The sequence below is a fragment of the Stegostoma tigrinum genome, chromosome 38 (assembly GCF_030684315.1).
Source record: "Stegostoma tigrinum isolate sSteTig4 chromosome 38, sSteTig4.hap1, whole genome shotgun sequence".
NCBI lineage: Eukaryota > Metazoa > Chordata > Chondrichthyes > Orectolobiformes > Stegostomatidae > Stegostoma > Stegostoma tigrinum.
In genome coordinates, this window is record NC_081391.1 from 26,686,826 (window position 1) to 26,714,741 (window position 27,916).

General features: G+C 39.3%; 1 protein-coding gene across 1 annotated transcript in view; it reads left to right on the forward strand.

Moving 5' to 3' along the window:
• Positions 1 to 27,436, forward strand: part of si:dkeyp-118h9.7 (sacsin) — a 67,633-nt gene extending 40,197 nt beyond the window's left edge. The window contains exons 8-9 of the mRNA XM_059640745.1: positions 4,068 to 4,099; positions 16,431 to 27,436. Coding sequence (XP_059496728.1) covers positions 4,068 to 4,099; positions 16,431 to 27,436 — 11,038 coding nt within the window. The remainder of the gene's footprint in view (positions 1 to 4,067; positions 4,100 to 16,430) is intronic.
• Positions 27,437 to 27,916: the final 480 nt, after the last annotated feature.

Here is a 27,916-nt window from a genome sequence, read left to right on the forward strand (position 1 = left end):
ACTTAATTAGATCATAGCAAAGAGAGCCGACATGGATTGTAAAAGGCAGATGTGTACTTAATTAGATCAAAGCAAAGAGAGCCAACATGGATTGTAAAAGGCAGATGTGTACTTAATTAGATCAAACCAAAGTGAGGCGACATGGATTGTAAAAGGCAGATGTGTACTTAATTAGATCAAACCAAAGAGAGGCGACATGGATTGTAAAAGGCAGATGTGTACTTAATTAGATCAAAGCAAAGAGAGGCGACATGGATTGTAAAAGGCAGATGTGTACTTAATTAGATCAAAGCAAAGAGAGCCGACATGGATTGTAAAAGGCAGATGTGTACTTAATTAGATCAAAGCAAAGAGAGGCGACATGGATTGTAAAAGGCAGATGTGTACTTAATTAGATCATAGCAAAGAGAGCCGACATGGATTGTAAAAGGCAGATGTGTACTTAATTAGATCAAAGCAAAGAGAGCCAACATGGATTGTAAAATGCAGATGTGTACTTAATTAGATCAAAGCAAAGAGAGGCGACATGGATTGTAAAAGGCAGATGTGTACTTAATTAGATCAAACCAAAGAGAGGCGACATGGATTGTAAAAGGCAGATGTGTACTTAATTAGATCAAAGCAAAGAGAGGCGACATGGATTGTAAAAGGCAGATGTGTACTTAATTAGATCAAAGCAAAGAGAGCCGACATGGATTGTAAAAGGCAGATGTGTACTTAATTAGATCAAAGCAAAGAGAGCCGACGTGGATTGTAAAAGGCAGATGTGTACTTAATTAGATCAAAGCAAAGAGAGCCGACATGGATTGTAAAAGGCAGATGTGTACTTAATTAGATCAAAGCAAAGAGAGCCGACATGGATTGTAAAAGGCAGATGTGTACTTAATTAGATCAAACCAAAGAGAGGCGACATGGATTGTAAAAGACAGATGTGTACTTAATTAGATCAAAGCAAAGAGAGGCGACATGGATTGTAAAAGGTAGATGTGTACTTAATTAGATCAAACCAAAGAGAGCCAACATGGATTGTAAAAGGCAGATGTGTACTTAATTAGATCAAAGCAAAGAGAGCCAACATGGATTGTAAAAGGCAGATGTGTACTTAATTAGATCAAACCAAAGTGAGGCGACATGGATTGTAAAAGGCAGATGTGTACTTAATTAGATCAAACCAAAGAGAGGCGACATGGATTGTAAAAGGCAGATGTGTACTTAATTAGATCAAAGCAAAGAGAGCCGACATGGATTGTAAAAGGCAGATGTGTACTTAATTAGATCAAAGCAAAGAGAGCCGACATGGATTGTAAAAGGCAGATGTGTACTTAATTAGATCAAAGCAAAGAGAGGCGACATGGATTGTAAAAGGCAGATGTGTACTTAATTAGATCAAAGCAAAGAGAGGCGACATGGATTGTGAAAGGCAGATGTGTACTTAATTAGATCAAACCAAAGAGAGCCAACATGGATTGTAAAAGGCAGAGGTGTACTTAAATAGATGAAACCAAAGAGAGCCGACATGGATTGTAAAAGGCAGATGTGTACTTAATTAGATCAAAGCAAAGAGAGCCGACATGGATTGTAAAAGGCAGATGTGTACTTAATTAGATCAAAGCAAAGAGAGCCGACATGGATTGTAAAAGGCAGATGTGTACTTAATTAGATCAAAGCAAAGAGAGCCGACATGGATTGTAAAAGGCAGATGTGTACTTAATTAGATCAAACCAAAGAGAGCCGACATGGATTGTAAAAGGCAGATGTGTACTTAATTAGATCAAAGCAAAGAGAGGCGACATGGATTGTAAAAGGCAGATGTGTACTTAATTAGATCAAACCAAAGAGAGGCGACATGGATTGTAAAAGGCAGATGTGTACTTAATTAGATCAAAGCAAAGAGAGGCGACATGGATTGTAAAAGGCAGATGTGTACTTAATTAGATCAAAGCAAAGAGAGGCGACATGGATTGTAAAAGGCAGATGTGTACTTAATTAGATCAAACCAAAGAGAGCCGACATGGATTGTAAAAGGCAGATGTGTACTTAATTAGATCAAACCAAAGAGAGCCGACATGGATTGTAAAAGGCAGATGTGTACTTAATTAGATCAAAGCAAAGAGAGCCGACATGGATTGTAAAAGGCAGATGTGTACTTAATTAGATCAAACCAAAGAGAGCCGACATGGATTGTAAAAGGCAGATGTGTACTTAATTAGATCAAACCAAAGAGAGGCGACATGGAATGTAAAAGGCAGATGTGTACTTAATTCGATCAAAGCAAAGAGAGGCAACATGGATTGTAAAAGGCAGATGTGTACTTAATTAGATCAAACCAAAGAGAGCCGACATGGATTGTAAAAGGCAGATGTGTACTTAATTAGATCAAAGCAAAGAGAGGCGACATGGATTGTAAAAGGCAGATGTTTACTTAATTAGATCAAAGCAAAGAGAGGCGACATGGATTGTAAAAGGCAGATGTGTACTTAATTAGATCAAACCAAAGAGAGGCGACATGGATTGTAAAAGGCAGATGTGTACTTAATTAGATCAAACCAAAGAGAGGCGACATGGATTGTAAAAGGCAGATGTGTACTTAATTAGATCAAAGCAAAGAGAGCCGACATGGATTGTAAAAGGCAGATGTGTACTTAATTAGATCAAACCAAAGCGAGCCAACATGGATTGTTAAAGGCAGATATGTACTTAATTAATTGAATTTTTGATGAGCTTAAAGAGAAGATTAAAAGGAATGCAGTGAATGTTGACCATATGGGTTTTATTAATGCATTTGATGAAATACAACATAAAAGGCTGTTAACGAGATTGTGTCTGATGGAATAGGAGCCCCATTGTAAATGGATGAAATCAGTGAGTCAAAGTAAGTGATTGTTTTCAGTCGGAAGAATGGGAGATAGTGGCATTCCCCAAGGCGGTGTTGTAACTATTCCTTTTATACATGACTAAATGATTAGGATACTAGAATACAATATAAAATTTAGAGATTTTCTGGTGATAAACTTGGAGGATTGGCAAAAAAGTGAGAATACTAATTGACTACCAAGAGGCATAGGGTCGTAGCATGCTCAGACTAATGCCAAACATAATACAGAAAATTGAAGCGTGATGCATTTTGCCACTCTTCTGGGTTTATCGTCAGTATATTTTGAAATTACACCTTATTCCAATATTTAAAGTTGTGAAGTGTTACATTTGAGTAGGAAAGTTAAGACGAAGAGACATAAGATGTAGGAGCAAACAGATGCCATTCAGCCCAATGAGTCTGCTTCATGTTTTGATGAGATCACGGCTGATGAGATAATTCTTAACTCCACTTTTCTGTCTCGTCCCCTCATTCCCTTGCCAATTAAACATCAGTGTATCTCAGCCTTGAAGATACTTAACAACCCAGCATCAATAGCCTCCTGCACTAAATAATTCTAAAATTTGTTACACTCTGGGAGGAAGAAAAGTCCCTCCTCATTTATGTTTTAGATGGGTGACACTTTACTCTGAGATTATGCAGAGAGATTGTGAGACTGTTGCACATGGAAAACAATCTCTCCACACCAAGCCCCCTAAGAATCTTTTATGTTTTAACAGGGTGTCCTCATTCTTCCAAACTGCAATGAGTACAAGCCTAACATACTCAACTTCTCCGCTTCAGAAAATCCCTCTCTACCCAGGATCAAACTAGTGAACCTCTGTGGACAGCTCCAATGTCAGTATATCACCCTTTAGGTAAGGGAACTAAAACTGTTTACAGTAGTTTAGGTCTGGTCTGATTAATGCCTTGTATATCTTTGGCAAGACATTTTGGACCATTGGGATCTCTTCAGGCATAGAAATGACCCGTATAAGAGGGACAGATTCCACCTGAATTGGAAGGGGACCAATATCCTTGTGGGGACATTTGTTAGTGCTACTCAGAAGGCTTTAAACTAGTAAGGGGAGAGGGGGTGAGAACATCAGGCATGATCTCATCAAAATGTTTGGCACTAGTCTGCGCATTCTACGAGCCTGGTGCCTCAGTGCAGTCAGTTAGTATTCTCACTTTTGCCCAATTCTCCAAATAGTCAAGGCAGACAAGAGCTTAGCAGAGAACAAGGTAAGAGTGATAAATTAAACTGCATTTACTATAATGCAAGAGGTCTGACTGGTAAGGCAGATGAACTTAGGGCATGGTTAGAAACATGGGACTGGGGGATGTCATAGCTCATACAGAAATGTGGCTCAGAGATGGACAGGAATGGCAGCTTAATGTTCTGCAGTACCGATGCTATAGAAAGGAAAGAAAGGGAGGCAAGAGAGGAGGGGAAGTGTGTTTTTGGTTAATGATAACATCACAGTTGTACTTAAAGAAGATATTCTTGGGAGATTGTCCAGTAAAGTTGTATGAGTAGAAGTGAGAAATAAGAAAGGGATGATCATCCTAGTTGGGATTATATTATGCCAAGCCTCCCACTAGTCAGTGGGAAATTGAGAAGTAGATATGTAAGGAGATCCCAGATCTCTGTAACAATAATATGGTTGTAATGGTAGGAAACTTTAACTTTCCAAATATAGACTGGGATCTTCAAAGTGTTATAGGCCTGGATGGGGAAGAATTTTTTAAGTGTGTACAAGAAGACTTTCTTATTCAATAAATGGATGTACCTACTAGAGAAGGAGCAATACTTGACCTTGGGAAGTAAGATAGGGAAATGCTCAAGGTGTTAGTGGGGGAGCACTTTGGGGCAGGTGATCATCATTGTATTATTTTTAAATTAGTTCTGGAAAAGTATCAATCTAATCAAAAAGTCAAAGTTCTAAATTGGAGGATGGTCAATTTTGACAGTATTTGACAGGAACTTTCAAAAGTTGATTGGGGGAGGCCATTCACAGGTAAAGGGACATTAGGACGTTGATATATTGAGAGTTCAGAGACAGTATGTTCCAGTGGGTGTGAAAGGTGAGGCTGGTAGGTGTGATGAGTGCTGGATGTCAAGAGAAATTGAGGCTCTGCTGAATAAAAGGAAGGAGGCATATGTCAGGTATAGACCGTTGGGAACGTGTGAATCTCTAGAGGAGTATAAGGGCAGTACGAGTACACTTAAGAGGGAAATCAGGAGGGCAGAAAGGGGACATGAGATAACTTTGCCATGTAGTTAAGGAGAATCCAAAGAGATTCTGTAAGTATATTAAGGGTAAAAGAGTAACTATGGAGAGAATAGGGCCCCTTAAGGATCAGCAAATCCATCTATATTGGAACCACAGGAGATGGATGAGATACTGAACAAATATTTTGCATCAGTATTTACTATAGAGAAGGACATGGAAGCTAGGGAATTTGGGGAAATAAATGGTGATGTCTTGAAAAGAATCCACATTATAGAAGAGGAGGTACTGGAGGTCTTAAACCACATAAAGGTAGATAAATCCCTGGGACCTTATGAGACCTCTTCAGAAGGGCCTAGGCCTGAAACGTCAAGCTTTCCTGCTCCGATGGATGCTGCTTGGCCTGCTGTGTTCGTCCAGCTCTATATCTTGGTATCTCAGGCTAAATAGGCTGAGGTCTTTTTTCCTGGAGTGTCGGAAGCTGAGGGGTGACTTTATAGAGATTTATAAAATCATGAGGGGCATAGATAGGGTAAATAGCCAATGTTATTTTCCTAGGGTGAGAGTCCAAAATTAGAAAGCATAGGTTTAGGTGAGAGGGGAAGGATTTACAAAGGACCTGAGGTGTCACTTTTTCACGCACAAAGTGGTACATGTATGGAATGAGCTGCCAGAGGAAATGGTGGAAGCAGCTACAATTACAACTTTTAAAAGGCACCTGGATGGGTACGTGAATGGGAAGAGTTTAGAGGGATGTGGGCCACATGTTAGCAATCAGACTTGATCAGATTGGGATGCCTGGTCACTGTGGACAAGTTGGACCAAAAGCTCTGTTTCTGCATTTTGTGACTCTATGACTTCCCTATTTCTATATCACATTATCTTTGAAATAGAGGCCAACCATACTTTTGCCTTTCCTATTGCCCCCTGAATGTGAATGCTGATTTTTAGTGGTTTGTGCATAAGGAACCCAAACTCTCTGTACCACAGCCTTCTGTGATCTCTCTCCATTTAAACAATAGTCAACCCCTCTGTTCTTTCTACCAGTGTACAAAACTCACATTTTCCCATGTTCTAATTCATTTGCCAAGTTTTCGCCTACTCTCTTCATTTATCTATATTCATCACCCTCACTACTTGCCTTCCCTTCTGTTTTTTGTGTCATCTGCAAACTTAGTGTTGGTAATATTCACTTCCATCATCGAAGCCATCAATATGTATTGTAAATTATTGAGATCCCTGTGCTAATCCCTGTGGCAGTCCACAATTCACAGATTGCCATCCCACCATGCCCCCTTTATCCCAACTTTCTGTCTTCCATTGTTAGCCAATCCTCTATCCATGCTAATGTACCTAAGCCAACACCATGTATTCACTTCTTAATGAGTAGCCTTATGTGCAGTACCTTATCAAATGCCTTTTGGATATCCAAATATATTACAATGACTAGTTCCCCTTTTTTCCCACATTACTTATTACTTTCTCAAAGAATTTAGATAAATTTGTCAGGCATGATTTCCCTTTCATGAAGCATGATGACATGATCTATTTTGAAAAGCTCTACAGCACAATAAACTCTAACATTTTCCCAGTGACAATATGACAACAAATGTTAAGATAATCGACCTGTTTTCTGTCTTGTTTTGAATAAAGATGTTATATGAACAGTTTTCCAGTCATCTAGGACCTTTCCTGAACCTAAGGATTCTTGAAAGATTATTACCAATGCATCCACTATCTCTGACGCTACTTTCATTAAAATCCAAAGAAGGCAAGCTATTAAATTTACAGGATCTATCAGCCTTTAGCCCTGTTAATTTCTTTTATAGTCATTATGTTTATTTTCTTTGTCCCACTTTTGACTTTCAGTAATTTAGTATTTTTGGAGTTGTATTGCGTCCTGTACCATGAAGACTGAGTCACAGGGTCATACAGCACATATCGTTCAGTCCAACCATTTTCCCAAACTAAACTAGTCGCACCTGCCTGTTCTTGGCGCACATCCCTCCAAATCTTTCCTATTCATTAACTTAGTCAAATATCTTTTAAACGTTGTAACTGTACTTGTATTCACCACTTTCTCTGGCAACTTGTTTCACACACGAATCACTCTCTGTGTAAAAATGTTGCCCTCGTGTCCTTTTAAATTTTTTACTTCCTGCCTTAAAATATGTCCCCTAGTTTTGAACTTGCCCCACCCTAGGGAAAACACCCGTCATTCACCTTATCCATTCCCCTCATGCTTTTATAAACTTCAATAAGGTCACCCTGAACCTCCTACTCACCAGTGAATAAAGTCCCAGCCTTTCTATTTTTATAACTGAAACCCTCCATTCCAGGCACCATTATGGTAAATCTTTTCTGAACCCTCTGCAGTTTAATATTATCTTTTCCATAACAGGGTGATAAGAACTGCACACACTACTCCAGAAGAGGCCTCACCAACGTCCTGTACAACCTTAACATGACATCCCAACTCCCAGACTCAGAGATCTGAATAATGAAGGCAAGTGTGCTAAATGCCTTCTTCACCACCCTGTCTACAAGTGACACAAATTTCAAAGAATTATGAACCTGAACGCCTCAGTATTTCTGTTCTACAATTCTGCCGCGTTCCTACCATTAATTGTATAAGCGCTTGTATGTGTTTCCAAAATGCAATGCCTCAATTTATCCAAATTAAACTCCACCTACCACTCCTCAATCTACTGACCCAATTGATTAAAATCTCTTTGTAATCTTAGATAACCTTCTTCATTGTCCACTATACCACCAATTTTGCTGTCATCTGCAAACTTACTAACTACACATCCTATATTCTGACCCAGATCACTTATATAAATGACAAACAAAAGTGGACCCAGTACAGATCCCTGTGGAACACTACTGGTCACAGGCCTGCAGTCTGAAAAACAACCCTCCACAACCACCCTCTGTCTCCTACCATAAAGTCAGTTTTGTATCCAATTATTAAGCCCTCCCTGAATCTTTACACTTTCTTAGTAGTCCTAAACCATCTCTCCTTCTCAGGTGCTGCTATTTTGCAAATCCAGCATCAGCTGAGACTTCTGCAAAATTCTCCAAATGAAACTCAAATCTTTTTCTCCTATACCAAAACAGACTTTGCTGGGAAAACTCAGCATGTCTGGCAGAATCTGTGGAGAGAAAGCAGAGTTAACATTTTGGGTTCAGTGACCCCTCTTCAGAACTGATTATAGCCAGGAAGGCATTGGTATATATGCTGAATGTGGGGTGGGGGAGGGCTGGGTTAAGGAGTAACAACAGATGGAGATAAACCCCAGAGAGAAAGAGAGCAACAGTTGGACAGGCAAAGGAATGGGTAAAAGTTTCCCTGGGGGAGTCAATAGCTACTAATTGGAACGTTGAGTCGCTGACGATGGTATGGTTGTGGTGGCAGCCCAAGTGGTGACAAGGCCTGGTGTGTGCAGGTTGGGATATGGGCATGGAAGAAGATGCTCAGGCCCTAAAATTGTTGAACTTACAATGGAGTTCTGCTGAGTCCCCAAATGGAAAATGAGATGCTGTTCTTCTAGGATCAGAGATAATGGGAACTGCAGATGCTGGAGAATTCCAAGATGATAAAATGTGAGGCTGGATGAACACAACAGGCCAAGCAGCATCTCAGGAGCACAAAAGCTGACGTTTCGGGCCTAGACCCTTCATCAGAGAGGATGAAGGGTCTAGACCCGAAACGTCAGCTTTTGTGCTCCTGAGATGCTGCTTGGCCTGCTGTGTTCATCCAGCCTCACATTTTATCATGCTGTTGTTCTAGCTTGTGTTGAGCTTTGCTGGAGATCTGCAGCAAACCCAAGACAAGGATGTTGGCCAGGGAACATGATGGTGTGTTGAAGTGGCAGGCAACAGGAAGCTCAGCGTTGTTTTTGTGGACTGAATGTAGGTGTTCTATAAAGTAACCACTGAGTCTACATTTGTCTCCCTATTGTAGAGGAGACCACATTGTTAGCAGCGAATACAGTAGACAACATTGAGTAATGTGTATGTAAGTCGCTGCTTCATCTGGAAGGTGTGTCTGGACTCTTGGATAGTCGATAGTCTTATTCAAAACATTATTAATGTTTTTCTGTAATTTCAGTTTAGAATAGTGGGCACGGTTTTCTGCATTAACTTCTCAATTTAAATTAATTCATTTTGAAAGTAGTTTTTTGCAAGTAAAAATGATCAGGATTTTCTGATGAGGTTTCTTACATGTATGATCAAATATCTATATGATACAGGGGAACCTGTATGAAAGAGTGATTAGCTACATGTCCTCTCAAAATTTTCAGTAAAAAAATAGTTTTCATTTTAAGAACTTACTAGGAGAACTAAAAATAAATCACAGACTACTAAATTGTTGCAGAACTAAAGTGAGCACAGCCTCTTGCCATAAAAATATTTGAACTCAGATTTTGTGGCACATTTATTTGCAGTACTAATATATGAAAAAAAATTGTTGCCAATAAGAGTCACAGATTCAGTCCTATCCTCTGCTTATTTGATTCCCAACAAAAATAAAATACTTTTGACCCAAGACATAAAGGGAAAAATTAGTTGGGTTTCCTGTTCCTGATCTCCATCCAGAGACATTTGCTTGAAAGTGTGCACTGGTGACTTTCAATGAGGAAAGCCATGAGTGTTGTAATGAGCGTTGACTTATTGCAGTAAAATTCCAACATGACTGATACAAAATATACAGTCTAATTAGCATATTTGTAGAGTTTATATACATACAGTAATGAAAAGATAGAAGCAATGCATGAAGTTGACACTTTTCTTTTACTATATATGTAGAGTTTTACTTCCGGGTCTCAAGAGAAGCTTTCTGCCTGAAGATCTCAGTGACGCATTGCAACAACACCTAAGGAAAATTGCGTATAATCGTAAGAAGCTTGCTTCTGTATATCTTTATTTATGAAAATTGCAGACAAATGATTTTTGGCAATGCACTGGAACCTTTTATGTTTCCTGAATTCAACGACTGAGCGGAATAAATTGGTTCTCTGGAAGTGAATTTGATCCTCACTGATGCCACAAAACTGTCAATAGCATATCATGGTGTGGAGCTGGAGGAACACAGCAGGCCGGGCAGCTTTGGAGGAACAGGAAAGTTGACGTTTCAGGTCAGGACAATTTTTCAGAAATGGGGAAAGGGGTAGGGAGCTCTGAAATAAATAGAGAGAGGAGGGGTTGGGCTGGGGATGGTAGGTGGGATGGAGATAGGTGAGTGCAGGTAGGGTGTGGTGGGGATTGGTCAGTGAAATGGGAGGAGTGGACAAGTGAGAGAGAAGGTGGACAGGTTGTGTCAGGTCAGGGACGTGGGGATGAGAGGGGGGGTTTGTTCACGGGATGAGTCCGGGGTTGGGGAGAGTTTGAAACTGGTAAAGTACACACGGGTTGTAGGCTCCTAAGGCGCAATATGAGGTGCTGCTCCTCCAGTTTCTGGGTGGCGTCATTGTAACACCGAAGGGAGCCCAGAATGCATGTGTCACCAAGGGAGTGACAGGAGGAATTGAAATGGTTTGCGACTGGAAGGTGTTGTCGTTTGTTGCGAACAGAACGCAATGCTCTACAAAACAGTCTCCAAGCCTCTGCCTGGTCTCACCGATGTAGAGGTGTCCACATCGGAAACAGCAGATACAATAGACCACATTGACGGATGTGCAAGTGAACCTCTGTCTGATATGATGAGAGTGTCGGCAGACGAGATGCTGTTTGGGCCAGCGGGAGAGGAAGAGGTGGAAGGCTTTTAGGCCATTTCCTCTCCTGCTAAACGCCCTCCACTTCTTCCCCTTCCCAAAAGCCTTCCGCTTCTTCTGCTCCTGCAGGCTCAACCAGTCACCCTCCACTGACACCCTCATCCGCATAACCAAACTCGCCCTTAACCTAAACAACTTCTCCTTCAACTGGTCTCACTTCTGACAGACTAAGGGGGAGACCATGGGAACCCCATGGGTCGAAGCTATGTCTTCTTCTTCATAGGATACGTGGAACAACCCCTCTTCCTCCATTACATCAATGACTGTATTGGCACTTCCTCGTGCTCCCATGAGGAGCTTGAACAGTTCATCAACTTTGCTAACACCTTCCACCCCAACCTCAAGCTCCCCTGGACCATGTCTGATACCTCCCTCTCCTTCCTGGACCTCTCTATCTCCAACTCTGGTGATTTCTTTGAAACCGACATCTATTTCAAGCCGACCGATTCCCACAGCTACCTGGACCACACCTCCTCTCACCCAACTTCCTGCAAGAATGCGAGCCCCTTCTCCCAATTCCTCCGCCACGTCTGCTCCCATGATGGGGCATTCCACTCCCAAACATCCCAGGTGTCCTCCTATTTCAAGGACTGCAACTTCCTCCCTTTGGTGGTTGAAAATGCTCTCAACTGCGTCTCTTGCATTTCCCACACCTCTGAACTCATCCCCTCTCCACAATAAAAAGAAAGACAGAATTTCCCTCACCCCATCATTGTCCGCCCTTCCGCCACCTGCAATCCGACCCCACAACCAAAGATATATTTCCATCTCCACCCCTGTCTGCCCTCTGTAGGGACCACTCCCTCTGTGACTCCCTCAGCTGCTCCACACTCCCACAAACCCCACCAGCCCCGGCACCTTTTCCTAAAACCAGAGAAAGTGCTACACCTGTTCCTGCACCACTCCCCTCACCTCCATCCAAGGAACCAAAAAATCATTTCACATCAGACAGAGGTTCACCTGCACCTCCATCAATGTGGTCTATTTTATCTGCTGCTCCCGATGTGGCCGAGTGAGAACGAGCAGAGGCTTGGAGGCCACTTTGTAGAATACTTGCGCTCTGGTCACAAGAAATGACAACTCCTTCCAACTGCAAACCATTTCAACTTCCCCTCTCACTCACTGGGTGACCTGTCCATCCTAGGCCCCCTCCAATGTTACAGTGTTGCCACCGGCAAACTGGAGGAGCAGCACCTCAAATTCACCCTTGGGAGCTGACAGCCCAATGGTCTAAACAGGAATTCGCCAGTTTCAAAATCACCCCACCCCCGGCCTCATCCCATGACCGACCCGCCCTTCATCACTGCCTCCTTCACCTGACACAAACTGTCCGTCTTCCCTCCCACCTGTCCACTCCTCCCACCTCACTGAGCAATACCCATCACTGCCTACGGGCACTCACCTATCACCATCCCACCTCCCCTACCCAGCCCCACCCCTCCTCTCTCTATTTAATTCATAGCTCCCTTCCCCCTCCCCCATTTCTGAAGAAAGGTCCTGACCCGAAATGTCAACTGCTCCTCTGTTGGTGCCTGGCCTGCTGTGCGCCTCCAGCTCCACACTGTGTTATCTCTGTCTCCATTATCGGCAGCTCTTCCTACCTCCCAATAGCAAATCATGTGCTTGTTTTACATCTGACCAGAAATCAGGTATATTATGAATTGGAGATAATGGGAACTGCAGATGCTGGAGAATTCCAAGATAATAAAATGTGAGGCTGGATGAACACAGCAGGCCAAGCAGCATCTCAGGAGCACAAAAGCTGACGTTTCAGACCTCTCTGATGAAGGGTCTAGGCCCGAAACGTCAGCTTTTGTGCTCCTGAGATGCTGCTTGGCCTGCTGTGTTCATCCAGCCTCACATTTTATTATATTATGAATTGGGCTGTCTACTTTTTATTACCCATTTAACATCAGTATTGAAGACCAGTTTCACACCCTCGTTGCCCTTAAGAGGGCGGTGGTGAGCTGCTTTCTCGAACTGCTGCAATCCACTTGCTGTGGATTGATCCAAAATGCCCTTAGGGAGGGAATTCCAGGATTTTGACCCAGTGACAGTGAAAGAACGGTGATATATTTCCAAATCAGGATGGTGAGTGGTTTAGAGGGAAGTTGCAGGTTCTGATGTTCCTATGTATCTGCTGCCCTTGTCCTTCTAGATGGAAGGCTTCTTGGGTTTGAAAGATGATATCAAAATATCTTTGGTGAATTTCAGCATCGCATCTTGTAGGAAGTACACACTACTGCTACTGAGCTTTGGTGTTGGAGAAAGTGGATATTTATGGATATTGTGCTAATTAAATGGACAGCTTTGTCCTGGATGGTGTCAAACTTCTTGATTCTTGTTGGAGCAACACCCATCTGGGAGAGTGGGGAATATTCCATCACAATCCTGACTTGTGCCTTGCTGATGATGGACAGGCTTTAGGTAGTCAGAAGATGAACTCCGCAATATTCCTAGCCTCTGACCTGCTCTTGTAGCTATGTGTGTTTATGTGGTGGGTTGAGTTGAGTCAATAGTAACCCACCACTTTGGGATGTTGTTAGTGGGGAATTTAGTGATGGCAACACCATTGCATATCAAGGGCTGGTGGTTAGGTTGTCTCTTACTGGACATGGTCATTACATGACAATTGTGTAGCTTGTATGTTGTTTACCACTTGTCAGCATAAGCCTAGATATTACCCAGATCTTGCTGCATTTGACATGGATTGCATCAGTATCTGAAGAGCCATGAATGGTGCTGAACATTGTGCAATCATTGGTGAACATTCCCACTCCTGACCTTATGATGTAGGGAAGGTCATTGATGAAGCAGCTGAAGATGGTTGGACCTAGGACACTATCCTGAGGAACTCCTGCAGCGATGTTCTGGAGCTGAGATGACTGGCCTCCAACAACCACAACTATCTTCCTTTGTGCCAAGTATGACACAAACCAGCAGTGTGTTTGCCCCCTGATGCCCACTGGTTTCAGTTTTGCTAGAGCTCCTTGATGCCACACACAGTTGATGTCAAGGGCTGTTATTTTCAAACCCCCGGTGGAATTCAGGTCTTTTGTCCATGTTTGAACCAAGATTGTAATGAGGTCAGGAGCTGAGTGGGCCTGGCGGAACCCAAACACAGCATTACTGACCCATCACTTTACAGATGATCGAGATTAGACTGATGGGATGGTAATTAGTCGGGCTGGATTTGTCCTGCATACCTGGGCAATTTTCTACATTGTTGGGTAGATGCCAACGTTATAACTATACTGGAAGAGCTTGGCTAGGGGAGCAGCAATACTGGAGCACAAGCCTTCAGTACTATGAATATTGTCAGGGGCCGTAGCTTTTGCAATATCTAGTGTCTCCAATCGTTTCTTGACATCATGTGGAGTGAATCAAATTGTCTGAGTTACATTTCCCACTTTTTGTCTGGAGGTAAAAGACGCAAATATAAAAATTAGGAGTAATGTAGGTAATTCAGACCCTCGAGCTTTCTCATGACTGATCTTCTAGTGGCCTCAACTGCACTCTCCCAGCTTTTCCTGATACCCTTTCATTCATGACTAACAAAGGGGTCAGTCTACCTCAACCTTAAAAAAAACCCAATTCCCTAGTCTCTACCACACTGGAGAAGAAAATTTCATCTACTTAGAACTTTATAAAAATATTTCTCCTCATGTTATTTTTATCCTGTTTCCCAGTTTCTATCTAGGGCACAGAGGAATGATCCTCTCATCATCAACTCTGACAATTCCCTTTGGGATCTTGTATGTTTCAAGAAGATCAACTCATTCTTCTAAATTCCAGTGAATACAGACTCAATCTGTCCCACCTTTCTTCACAAGATAATCCTGAACTTCAGCTCAGTTGAGCAAACTCTCTTTAAATTCCTTCTTAGGCTACTTCGACCTTTCTTAAATAAGGAGACCAGTACTGTACAGACTACTCTAGCTATAGCCTCACCAACACCCGTACAAATGCATCAAAGACCTCTACCTTTATATTTCATTCCTCTTGCAATAAGCAACAGCCCTTCTGCCTTCCTATCCACCTGCCTATCAGCTTCTTATGAGTAACATACCAGACCATCCAGAGCCACGTATTTCACTTTTGTAATCTCACCCTATTTAAATAATATGCTGATTTACTATTCTTGCTGCCAAAGTGGACAAGTTTATACTCTCTCACGTTATATTCAATTTTCCCCTTTACTGAACCAACTATATACTTCACAAGTTCCTTGTATTGTTCTCACGACTTACTTTCTCAGCTATTATTGTGTCATCAGCAAAGTTAGTAATTACACCTTTGGTTCCTTCATTTAAATCATAGATATAGATTGTAAACAGTAAAGCCTCAATGCTGATCCCTTTGACACTCCACTTGTTATAATATTATGTTAATAAAAATACAAAATTATCCACTCTGTGCTTCCTGTTAGCTAACGAATCAACTAAACATGCTCAGAGATGTTGGAAACTATTTTTCTCCCTACATCATTAATTTTATGCTTTGTGCAGTAATCTTTGATGTGCCACCTTGTCACTCACCTTCTGAAAACCCAAATACAGTACATCCACAGGTTCCCCCTATTTAAAACATGTTGCAAGTTTGAGTTCTCTGCCTTTTACAGCAAACGGAGGCAAATTGAAAATCTGTTTTACCTTTTAACTGTTTGTAATATGCTTAAGCAAGTAAACTTTATACATTCTTCAGCATTTCAAACGTCCACTTTTAACCTTAGTTGGCACTGCCTTATATTGGCCTAAATAACCATTAGCAATTGGCAATAAAGACAATTTTGAAGTTGTCGGTTTCAGCTTGTTAATTCTATTCATTTTCTTTGTTAATTTTACCTGTAGTTATGTAGTGCGGTTTGAAAATCATAATGTTGGGCAAACATCAAGTATTTTTGACAATTGCACCTTCAGATAGGGGAAGATGTCTGTTGGATTAAAGCACGGGATAGAATATGCATTTCCAACACGTACACATTGCAATAAAAAGCATTGTAATAACATGGTAAAATTATGTAGCATTGATAGAGGCCTCTCGGAGAAATGTTCATGATGGATATGGACAGAGATTGTAGAAGCTGTTCCCAGTGTTGTGATGAGAAACATTTTACTCAGTAGGATCTGGAAAGCACAAATTCAATCATGGTTTTCAAAATGGATTTGCATTAGCACCTGAAGAGAGAATAAGCTAGGCTGGGAGAGTAAGACTAGTGCATTTGTTCTCACATGTATACAACAGACTGAACGGCCTGAACTGCAACCATTCAAAAATTGTATGATTCTTGTTTGCTGAAAGCCAATTTTCTAATGGTTTATTTGACTGTTTTTGTCTCATAATTAGTATGATTAACTAACAACAGCAGAAGATCACTATGCTTCTGGATTCATATAACCCTATTGAAAATATAAACTATTGCTAATATAAATAGATTTACTGCTTATTGTAACTAAATAAAATCTTTAGCTGTGTTAGCCTTAATTATCAATACTAATAGCATTATGGCTAATTTATGATGTTGGAAGTATTGCATTGGAAATTCTTTCTGATTTGTTCTTCCAGAAATATTTTCAAATCTCATCTGCTTGGATGTGAATACAGTAAAACAGCACATTAGGAAAGCTCTACCAGATAATTGGATTGAAAAGGTTGGTCACGCAACATGGGTCATCTCAAATACACAACACCCTCCAGCACACTGGCTTGCACAATTTTGGGACTTTCTGAATAAGAATTGTAAAACTCTAGATACGTTTGAAGGTTTGCCACTTATACCACTCAGTTCTCTAAGGGACTGCAAGGACAGTGTCCAGTTAGCACATTTGTCCAAGAACATAACAATTATATTTCAAATGCAAAATGGTTACAAGTTACCAGATGCAATTGCCAGTATAATTATAAGAGTTGGAGGTGGTGTAGTTCAAAGCTGTGATGAATTTCTAAAGCATCAGCAATTGGCTCAGTATGTGTTTTTACCAAGCCCAAATAATGTTTTGAAACTTTTTTTGAATCTGGGTTGTGAGCAAGTACTAAAAGAGATTGGTTCTATGTCAATTGAAGACAGAAGATCATTGAGAAGGTTTTTTGCTGAAGCATCTGCATTTGATACTGATGAGGTAAATATGCTGTTCAAGTTGCCAATCTTTCAACAAATGACACCTCTTAGATCAACAAATAAAGAGCTTATTACAGCTGGAACATATGGAGCATTGAGTAATGATGTTTACCCTGAGATCCCAGATGACATGCCTTTACCCGAAATTGTACTCAAGTGTGTTGATGAGAAGGACAGGAGGCTCATGTTGATGAGGGGAAAATTACTGACAGCAGCAGATGCTGCATTGCTTATGTTGAAGGGAGTGGAAACTCAAAAGTATGAACCAGAACAAATTGAAAAGGTGATGCTCTGGATTCTAAAAAATAGTGGAATACTTTTTAAACAAAAACCAGAGTTATTCAACAAATGCAAATCACTTCGGTTTTTGACATCAAAGGACAGAGTTGTGCAGGCTTCTGCCTTATTTGATCCAAACAACATCACCTTTCAGCATCTCTTTCAGCCAGAGTATCAGCACTTCTTTCCTCCTCCACTTTATTCTAAGGATGAGAAAATTCTGGTGACATTACAAAAGCTTGGGCTAAAATCAAAAGAAGACAGTATTTCACCTGAAGACCTTCTAAAGGTAGCACAATTAATAGACAGACAACACAGCCAAGCTGGTGATATTAACAATATGTGTAAAAAGGCTGAAGCTTTAATTAAAGTATGCAATACAACATCTGTTTTGGCCATTTGCTCTTATCAAACTGTGGAGCAGTTATTGTCTTTACATTGGGTACCCTGTAACAGTCTTCCAAAAGCATTGACAGAATGCACAAATTTAAATATTGATTTTAATAAACCTGAAAATGTAAGAGATTCAAAATATGCCAACATTATTGGATTAGTAATGCCACTTACTGACAAATTTACTGATAAATCCAGCAAAATTTTGGGACTACTCAATCTACCACCACCCAAGAAGGTGGTTGAAAATCTTCTATTCATTGTTGACCAGGTACACACCAATAGTAACTCATCGCGCAACTTCCAGGCGGATTTGCAAAGTATCTATGAGTACATGCAGAAACACCTAAGTCAGTTTAAAACACTTTTGCTTACCATAGAACAGCCATGGATCTGGAATGGGTCTGGGTTTTCACATCCTCAGCATATTGTTTTCTCCTATCATGAAGACTTAGATCTCAGTTGTTACATAAAGAGAGTCCCACAGGAAATATCCCAGTACAGAGAGTTACTGACTGAATGTGCAGTGAAAACATGTTTCAGTGATGATGAAATTATTCAAATACTTTATCACATAAAAGATAATTTAGTTAAACTAAACTCTGGTTATGGTAGCCCAAGTGAATTAAAGACCATCATTTCCATACTTGATTGGATGCGCAGAAATAATCTTCCATTTAACGATGACCTTCCAGTCCCTGTAAGGAAAGACAGCCAAGGTGGATTCTGCTTAAAACCATGTTCCAAGGCTACTTTTTGTGATCTAGATAAAGCAACACTGGAGGATATTATCAAAAATAAAAACATTTATGTTCTTCATAAAGAAGTAAGTCTTGCAATAGTTGAATGGCTGAATGTGCCTCCCCTAAGTAGCAAAGTTCTGAACCCTGACTTGATTGGAATTGAGCAATATGGACAGGTGGAACCCATTACACTGAGAATAAAGAACATTCTGAAAGAATATGATCAAGAACATGATCTCTTCAAAGAGCTGCTTCAAAATGCTGAAGATGCTGGTTCAACAGTTTGCAGTTTCCTGGTGGACATGAGACAAAACAAAGATGCACCTGAAAGTCTTATTGATCCTGGCATGGCTTCGTGCCATGGACCAGCACTTTGGTCATACAACAATGAGTGTTTCACTGATGATGATTTTCACAATATAACAAGGATTGGGACTGGTTCCAAGGAAACCCAAATTGATAAGATTGGTAAATTTGGACTTGGATTTAATTCTGTTTATCATATAACTGATGTCCCGTCAATTCTCAGTGGAAAACACTTACTTATCTTTGATCCAAATGTTACTCATCTGAAGAAACATATCCATTGTGTAACGAACCCAGGAATAAAACTGAACCTTTATGAACATAAGAACTTAATTCAAAAATTTCCTGGACAGTTTAATCCCTACAATGGAATTTTTGGATGTAATTTTAAAATTGGCTCTGGAGAACATTTCTATTATGATGGAACTCTCATTAGGTTACCCTTCAGAACACCAGAGGAGGCTGCAGTATCAAGGCTTTCCAATAAGTATTATAACCAAAAACACATCATGTCCTTGGTGGAAAGTTTCAAGCAAATGTCAAAAGATCTTATCATATTCCTAAAGAACGTGAGAAAAGTTTCACTGAAATTTATCAGTGAACATTCAGCTCATGAAAACCAGATAATCTCTGTATTCAAAATGGAAAGACAAATACTAAACTTAATTGAAATGGCAGATAATTTTCCAATTAAAAAAATGCAGCAAAATGCTGTGAACCATCTGGAAAGAATGAACAAACTTTCTAAAGCAATTAGAAGTTTGAGCACGTCAACTATAATACAGTTTACAGAAGAAACTATAGATAATCCCAATCACATAAAATATTGGTTGGTTCATTCATGTTTTGGGATGGCAAAAGCCTTACAGATTGCTTGCAGTAAATCAACAAACACTTATTTTGCTCCTCCTCTTGGAAGTGTGGCCATACCTCTTAAAAAGAAGAAAGAAACTGGACATTGGACGCCAAACACTGAAGCTCAAGTGGGACAGGTGTTCTGTTTTCTGCCTCTTTCGCTTCAGTGTGGTCTTCCGGTTCATATTAATGGATCCTTTGCAGTTACCTCAAACAGGAAGAATCTTTGGAGCTCTGGGCCAAAGGGAGATTGGAATCAAGCACTTTTGGAAGATGCAGTTTCCACAGCTTATGTTACATCTATTTCACTCATGCAGCAAATGTCACAGAAAGGAGAATTTGAAAATTATGATTACTACACATTTTGGCCTAATGTGAAAAATGTTGATAATCAGTTTAGAGTAATTGTGGAAAATTTCTACAAAGCAGTTGCACATGGAATCAATGGTGTTACAGTCAAAGCATTCAGCAATGGAAAAGACTGGTGCCCAATCAACCAGGCACGTTTTTTAGATTCATCCATTCTTAAAAACAGAAGAGTTGGAGAATCCGCTGTTACTGAATTTTCCAAATTTCTTTCAAAACCCTATATTTCAGTTTACTTGCCAGAGTGGGTTAAACAAAGTTTTGTTGCCAGTGGATGTGGCCATTCCATTGAGCAGAACACATATGATTGGGAATTGTTTTATAAGGAAATTATATTTCAGAATTTAGATGTTATAAATCCCAAAACCAGGAATGATTTTATTATGTATGCAATTGATATAAGGAATTCATCTATTGATGAAATGTTAAGCATAAAACCATGCATGCCAGTTAGTGGGAAGGAAGACCTTCAGTATATCAAAAATCTTGTACATCCAGAAGGCAAGATAGCCTGTCTTTATGATGCAGAAGAAGGACGCTTCCTCACAGGAACTTCTGAAACTTTTCTCCATCCTGAGAGATTATTAAGGTTAGAAATGCTGGGGATGGTAAAAGACAAAATTGCTTTCCCTGAATTACTTGAAAGAGCAGAGACCATTGAACAGGTATGGGACCTTGACAGAAACAAAGCATACCAAAGAGTACGTCATATCTTGGATTTGCTCAAAGACCTAAATCAACTTAGTGATGATGAGCAACAAAGCTTACAGAATGTGTCATTTCTCCCTGCTTTTATTCCACGTAGTCAGGAACAGAATGTTTCTATAGATACTGTTGTTTTAACAAAAGCAAAAGATTTGTACAGTTGCAAATACCAATCACTAGTGAACATGACAGAAATGGTTTTAGACAAAGAACTGCTGAAAGGAACCAAGTTGCCCACAGAAGCTGTTTCCTTTCTAGGTTTAAACAGACAACCACCCATTAAGACAGTGTTGGAACAACTTAAGCATGTGTATACATGCAATTCTATAGCAACCAGTGATCTAAAAAGAATGACTAAAGAATGTTATATCTACTTAACTAAACAGCTAAAGGGAGATCCAGAGTCAAGAAAGGAAATCTACAATGCTGCTCAAGAATTCCCCTTTATTTTAGTTCATGGACAATTTGTGCCTGTCCACCTGCTTGCGAGGAAGGTTTCATTTGATGCAGTTCCATATCTTTATGAACTTCCCAAAGAATATGTGGAATGTGAGGAATTGTGGAAGTGCCTAGAGATTAAAGAATATTTTAGACTGCAAGACTATGTCTCCGTTCTGAAAAGCATGTCAGATAAATACCATGGATCAAGACTGTCTGATAGCGATCTTGCTGTCTGTCTTAGAATTGTAACAACTGGATTCATTGAAGCATCAGACCAGGAAGACATTTTGCAGAATGTTCTCCTGCCCAATCAGCATTGTATACTTCATTCTGCTCAAACACTGCAATACAATGACACACCATGGCTTGTTGTAGGAGATGATGTAAATCTCTGCCATAATCAGATAGCTAGAGAAACAGCTGTCCGCTTTCATGTTCAGACAACTAAACACCGAGCCATGAAAGTTTTACAGGTCAAAGACATGTCCGTATGGGCACAGGAATTTGGCCAACAGGAAAAACTAACAGTACGCTTAAAAAATATCATCAAAGCCTATCCATCCAAGAAAGATATTCTAAAGGAGCTGATTCAGAATGCTGATGACGCTGAAGCCTCGGAAATCCATTTTGTTTGGGATCCCAGAAAACATGGCACCACAAAGACTTTTGGAGAGGAGTGGAATACACTTCAAGGACCTGCATTATGTGTTTATAATAACAAAACGTTTTCAGACAAAGATGTTGAAGGGATACAGCAACTTGGAGAAGGTGGCAAGCGCAACAGTCCAGAGAAAACTGGAAAATACGGTCTTGGTTTTAATTCAGTGTACCATCTGACAGATTGTCCCTCTTTTATGTCAGGTGACAGTTTGTTGTGTATCTTTGACCCTAATTTGGTTGTACTTTCCACAGCTAAGCCACATTCTCCAGGTGGCATGTTCACAGTCAATGAGAAGTTTAAAAATACTTTTGAGGATGTTTATAATACCTTTCTCCCATCTTTCTTCAATCTTGAAGAAGGTACCATGTTCAGATTACCATTGAGAACAGCAGAAATGGCAGAAAAATCAGATATCTCAAAGCAAGCAGTCACAAAAGATATAATTTTAGAATTGCTAGAGGTGTTGAAAGATGATTCTGATAGTCTCCTTTTGTTTTTGAATAACATCAAGAAAATTAGTTTTCATAAAATAGATAAAAAATCAAGCGAATTGCGTGGACTGTATACTGCAGAAGTAGACATGTCTCAGGAAAGCACCAGGGAACAGGAACATTTAAAACATTATATCCAAAAATGTACAGGTTCCATGACTGCAGTATCCAAAATGGAATCCCATCAAGTAATATATGAAATGGAGATTCGATCTTCTAACAAACATCCAACCAAATGGATTTTAGCAAACAAAGTGGGTGCTTCTAATACAGAAGTAACAGAGTCAGTGCAGAACTTTTGTTGTAGCTTGGGTCAGATACTTTTGCCTCGGAGTTCAGTTGCAGCTTGTACTAATTGCAGCAGTTTTCAAGGTAAAGCCTTTTGCTTCCTGCCTCTGCCCATTGAGACTGGTCTCCCCGTTCACATCAATGGAAACTTTGCTGTTGACTTTGCCAGGCGAGATCTTTGGAAACAGGATGGACAAAGTGGAAAGATGAAATGGAACAACTTTTTAAAATTACACCTGATTGCTCCTTTGTATGCAGATTTACTTGATTACATTCAGAAAAAGTTAGCAGGCAGCAATGTGGAACCTCTAAAATTTAACAATTTAGAATTATGCAAAAACTGTATTGAACATGATTACCTATGGTTCTTCCCCCATGTTTCTGAAGATGTTCCTCAGGAATGGCAATTAATGATAAATCAGGTTTACAGGTGCATATATCAGAAGGGCCTTTGTCTGATCCCTATAATGAAACATGAAAGTAATCAATTACATGCTGAGAAGAAGAGCATTAACATTACATGGTCCACTTTGACTAAAGAAAAACGAGCTGAAGTTCCTCACTTTGTAACTGCTCACATAACTGGGAAACTGACTGAAATTTTAGAAAACATTGGTATGAACTTAGTGCTGCAATCTGACTTTATGACCAAAGTTTTAAAAAGCTTAGAAAGGGCTTGTATGGATGTATTCGTTTTAAACCCAAGCACAGTCAGAAAGTTTCTTCAAATCCATCCACTGAACAGACTCGAGCTAACGAAGACTAACTATCCCTTACCACTAAGCGAATCCCTGATTAAAGATGGGACCAGATGCATGGCACTTTTGGACTACTGCCTCTCCGATGTGAAGGATGGAAATTATGGTAGTTTAAATAGTTTACCACTGTTGGTCACACAAGATAACATGCTGGGAAAATTTAAACGCATCTCTCCCAAATATATTTCTAAATTTCATGATTTATTTCCAGAATCCCAGAAGTACTTCGCAAACTATGATGTAAACAAGAAATATAAAGACTTCTTAGTTGCAGCTGGATTTTTAGAAGAGTTCACAATTTCAAGGGCTGAACAATTCATCCGAAGCAAACTTGGGTATAAGTTTCAGATTAATTCCACTGACCCACAACTATGGCTGCACTGGACTGAAAATGAGCAGTTTGTAGAATGGCTGAAAAAACTGTGGAAGTATTTTGAGAGCCAAATGAAGAGTGACGATGATAAGGAAAGTACAGTTGATAAACTTAAGTTATTATTCTCAGACCTTGCAATCTTACCAGTGATATGTCCAAGTTATAGTGACCAGCCCCTCCTTGCACCCCTAGGATCACTACATAGTGTTATCTGTGAAATGACCCAAACTAGTGTAGCACGAATTTTACTAAAACTTGGATTTGCTAAAATTGCTGCAGATTACTTTTCACTAAAAGTAATGTTTAATTTTATTAGACCGAATTCCATGAAAATTGATGACAAAAACTCCATTTTACAACACCTGCGTCTGACAAAATTAAACTGGAATAATTTAAATGAGTGGGAAGTAGAATCCATTTTAAGATTCCTTCATTCTGGAATTGAAGCAAGTGATGATAAACTTAAGTATCAAGAACAATTAAAAACACTCCCACTCTTTGAAACAATGGAAGAGACATTTGAAAGTATTGAAATGTACAATATAATTTATATTCTAAATACTCAATTCAGTGAAACATTTCCACATTTGTATAAATTAGACAGTTCTTGCATGTTTTTGAAAAGAACAAGGATAAACACTGAGGTATCAGAAGATTTAGGTATTCAAATTATAGATGATCTGCAGTTCTTTATGGATTACATTCTTCCAAATATTGAACAAATATTTAGTGATCAAAAATTGGATGTCCTACGCCTGTTGTACAATATAATCTGCTGTTATACCACAGCCTATGAAGTGAAAAAAGAACAAATTGTGTCTGGTCTGAAAAATATAAAATTGATCAAAGCTAAAAATGGAATATTTCAAAAGGTTTCATATTTCTATGAAAATAGTGGACGGTTATTTAAAATTATGATTCCTGTAGAAAACTTTGTTCCTGAGAATTTTTTTAAAGATATGGGATGCCACATTGATGATTCTAATTTGAACAAATTGCTCAAGGATTTGGGATTAAAGTGCACTGTATCTTCAGATGACTTTATTGCTTTTGCAACACAAGTTTCAGAAGAAGTTAAACTGCATGTTCCTTTGAAAGAACTAATTGAGAAGAGTGAAGCTTTAGTCACATACTTATGTAGCATAAATGAGGAAAACCTTCAAAAGAATTTTTATGAAAAAGTTGCAAGTATTAAATTTGTTTATCCCCACAAAGTTCGGGAGAGTTTGCGGAGCTTACATTCTCCTTACGCAGAAGGGAGGAATTTTGTTGCTTTAAGTGATTCATTAGTGAAACAACGGGATGAAGATGAAGAACTAGTTTGGACCTCGATGCCAATCCTGCCAACTAAATGTAGTCAGTCAAGAAATAATATAAATAGATTAAAAGCTGCTGGTGTTATTTATAGTCCTCCAGAAAATGTAGTTATAGCAAATCTTAGGAAAATATGCTTAGCTCCCTGCAAAAACCAGAGTGTTATAAAAACCAGATCAAAAGTTCTTCAAACTGCTTATGGCTTTCTTCAAAAGCATGCATTTGATGTCCAAGCCCTGAAAGACCTTCCCATTGTTCTTGTAGAAGAGGATTCTAAGCTGGTAAAAATCAACCAGGTGGTGTTCTCTTTACAAAATTATCTTGATTTTTCTCCTTATTTATATCGGCTTCCCCCCCTTCTAGCTCCATACCGTGAGTTTTTCCAGAAATTAGATGTTGCTTTGGAACCATCAGCTTCCCACCTCACCCAAGTGCTTTGGTGTCTTTATGAAGATTCCAGAAAATGTAAGAGCCTAAACGAAAACCAAATGACAACCATGAAACGAACTTTGTATTTTTTATTTACGCTTCTGGAATCCAAACCAGAGGAACGAGCCCTTGAGAAACTGAAGCCATTGTATCTCCCAGCAAGTGACAGCATTCTGTATCCATCAGAAACATTATGTTTTAATGACAGGATTACTACTGGTTCCAGACGAGATGCCAATGCTCTAAAAGAAAAGTTTAATTTTCTTCTAGATCTAGGTGAATGCTATCTTAATCCCGATCCTCATAAGCAGATAAATCTTATACAATTTCTACCTGAAGAAATTCGCCCCAAGATGCTTTCACAGTTAACAGAAGAAGTACTCAATGAATCAGTTCTACGTATTTGTCCATATGGAGATAATTGTGCATTCAGAAATGATTTTCACAAGCTCCTTGTGTCTTCTAGTTTTAGAATTGGGTTGGCGAGTTTGTTAAAGGGTCAGTGTAGTGGAGAGTTGTCTGTGAGTGACATTGAGCATGGCTGTGAAAATGTCTTTTCCAAAATACAAATTATTTGCTGTGAGAAGCTGGAAACTATCCTTTGTTTAGGATCAAAACAACTGAGTAATACCAGCATTGACAAACAAGTGTACACTAAGATGAACAATATGGGAAGTGGTGTGGTTTACCTGGAACACAGGGATAATGTACCATTCAGCATGAAAACTGTCATAATACATTCCCTGGCCACAGAGATTAATTTACTCTTGAAGAATGCATTAAACAAAGATTCACTGTTAATCTTAGTATTGATGTTAAGCTGTGAAAATCCACAAGACATCCCGAAAGTGCTGGAAGGTAAAGGCATCCACACTGGCAAATTAAAGTTTGAGGTTTCAATGGACCTGCCTAATCCTGGAGAACCAATTCCTGAAGAACTAATTCATACACTAGAAATGGACATTACGTATAATTTCAGAGCTGGTGAGTATGTAGGTTATAAAGGCCCCACTTCCAATGAATATCTATATGCCATTTTTATTGAACAATTGAGCACAGAAAGGTTTTTCAAAGATATTAGAATGCAAAAATACAAAATAAAAATAGGACCTGACTCATTTATTGTAGTCAACCATCTTGATCTGTATAAGTTCACTCAACAAAAAGTGCCTGAGGAGGTGAGCCAGAATCTTGCTGTATTAGATTTACCAAAGGATAAACAACAAACATGTGGTCAGAAATATGAATCTTTTGACAACATTAAGAAAGAAATTCAAGAATACCTGAAAGAAATAAGGAATCTTCCGAGGGATGAGAGACAGAAGGCAATTCGTCGTCTTTACCTTAAATGGCATCCAGACAAAAATCCAAACAATATTGAAGTGACAACCAAGCTGTGTTACTTTATTCAAGAGAAGGTAAAGCAGCTAGATATAATCAATGCTGAGAATGAAAGCAGCTCATCAACTTACAAAAGCTCCTTTTCTCATAAAGAGGAAGATTTTTCTTCTTTCTTTAACCAATGGAATAGTGAAGCATCAAGGCATAAACAGAGCCATTCACAGCAGAAAAAAAAACAGTCTGCAAGTGAATTTTGGTCATTTCCAAAGAAAAGTCAGTCCAACCCAGAAGAAGCTCAGAGATGGTTGAGACAAGCAAAATGTGACTTTAAAGCAGCACCCAATGACCTGCACTGCACTGGTCATGACTGCACTACCACCGAATGGCTTTATTTTAAAATCCATCAAGCAGTGGAAAAGGCTTTAATAGCTGCAGAGTACATATATAGTGGAAAATGTGTTAATGACCATAGCATTACTTTGCTTGCTAGCCACGTATCTAGATATAGCACAAAACTCTCAGACCTGGAGAGGATAGTAATTAAACTTAGCGAGCATGGGGTAGACAGCAAGAAGACCCAGTATCCTAACTACCACTCACAACCCCATGTTCCAAATGACCAGTTCAAGACAGGGCATGAGCAGGAGGTTCTGAATTTAGCACAAACAGTGTTGGACTGTATTGAAGACTATATCATGAGTAATTCATAAAAAAATTCAATGATCAATGCTGTTTCACTGTAATAAAAAAAACCTGACTTTAGAATAGAAGTATTGCTTGTGCACAGAAATTGCAATATATGTAGTTTAAGTACGTTGAATCTGTCATCTTTAAGTACTAATATCTCATGAACTCTTGTTTAACATTGTACACAGAAGTTTTTCACACTGAGGTGCCTGCCAGTCGAACAATTTACTGATTGGAATGCTGGGAAATGGTTAATGTTTTCACTGTAATTTACTTAAATCAGTTTCTCATGTACATATCTGTTAAATAAATGTTTCTATTCAGTGAAAATACGCTTTGAATCTGAAACCATCTTCTATCTGAAGTCATTGCATTCAGTTTTGTAAGGAGCAATTTAAAAATAAAATAAGATTACTCAAATGCTTTATTTTGTCTGAACAAAGTATTTAAGCATATTACAATTAAACTGTAAGTAACAGTTTTAATACTTCCACCACTTCAGA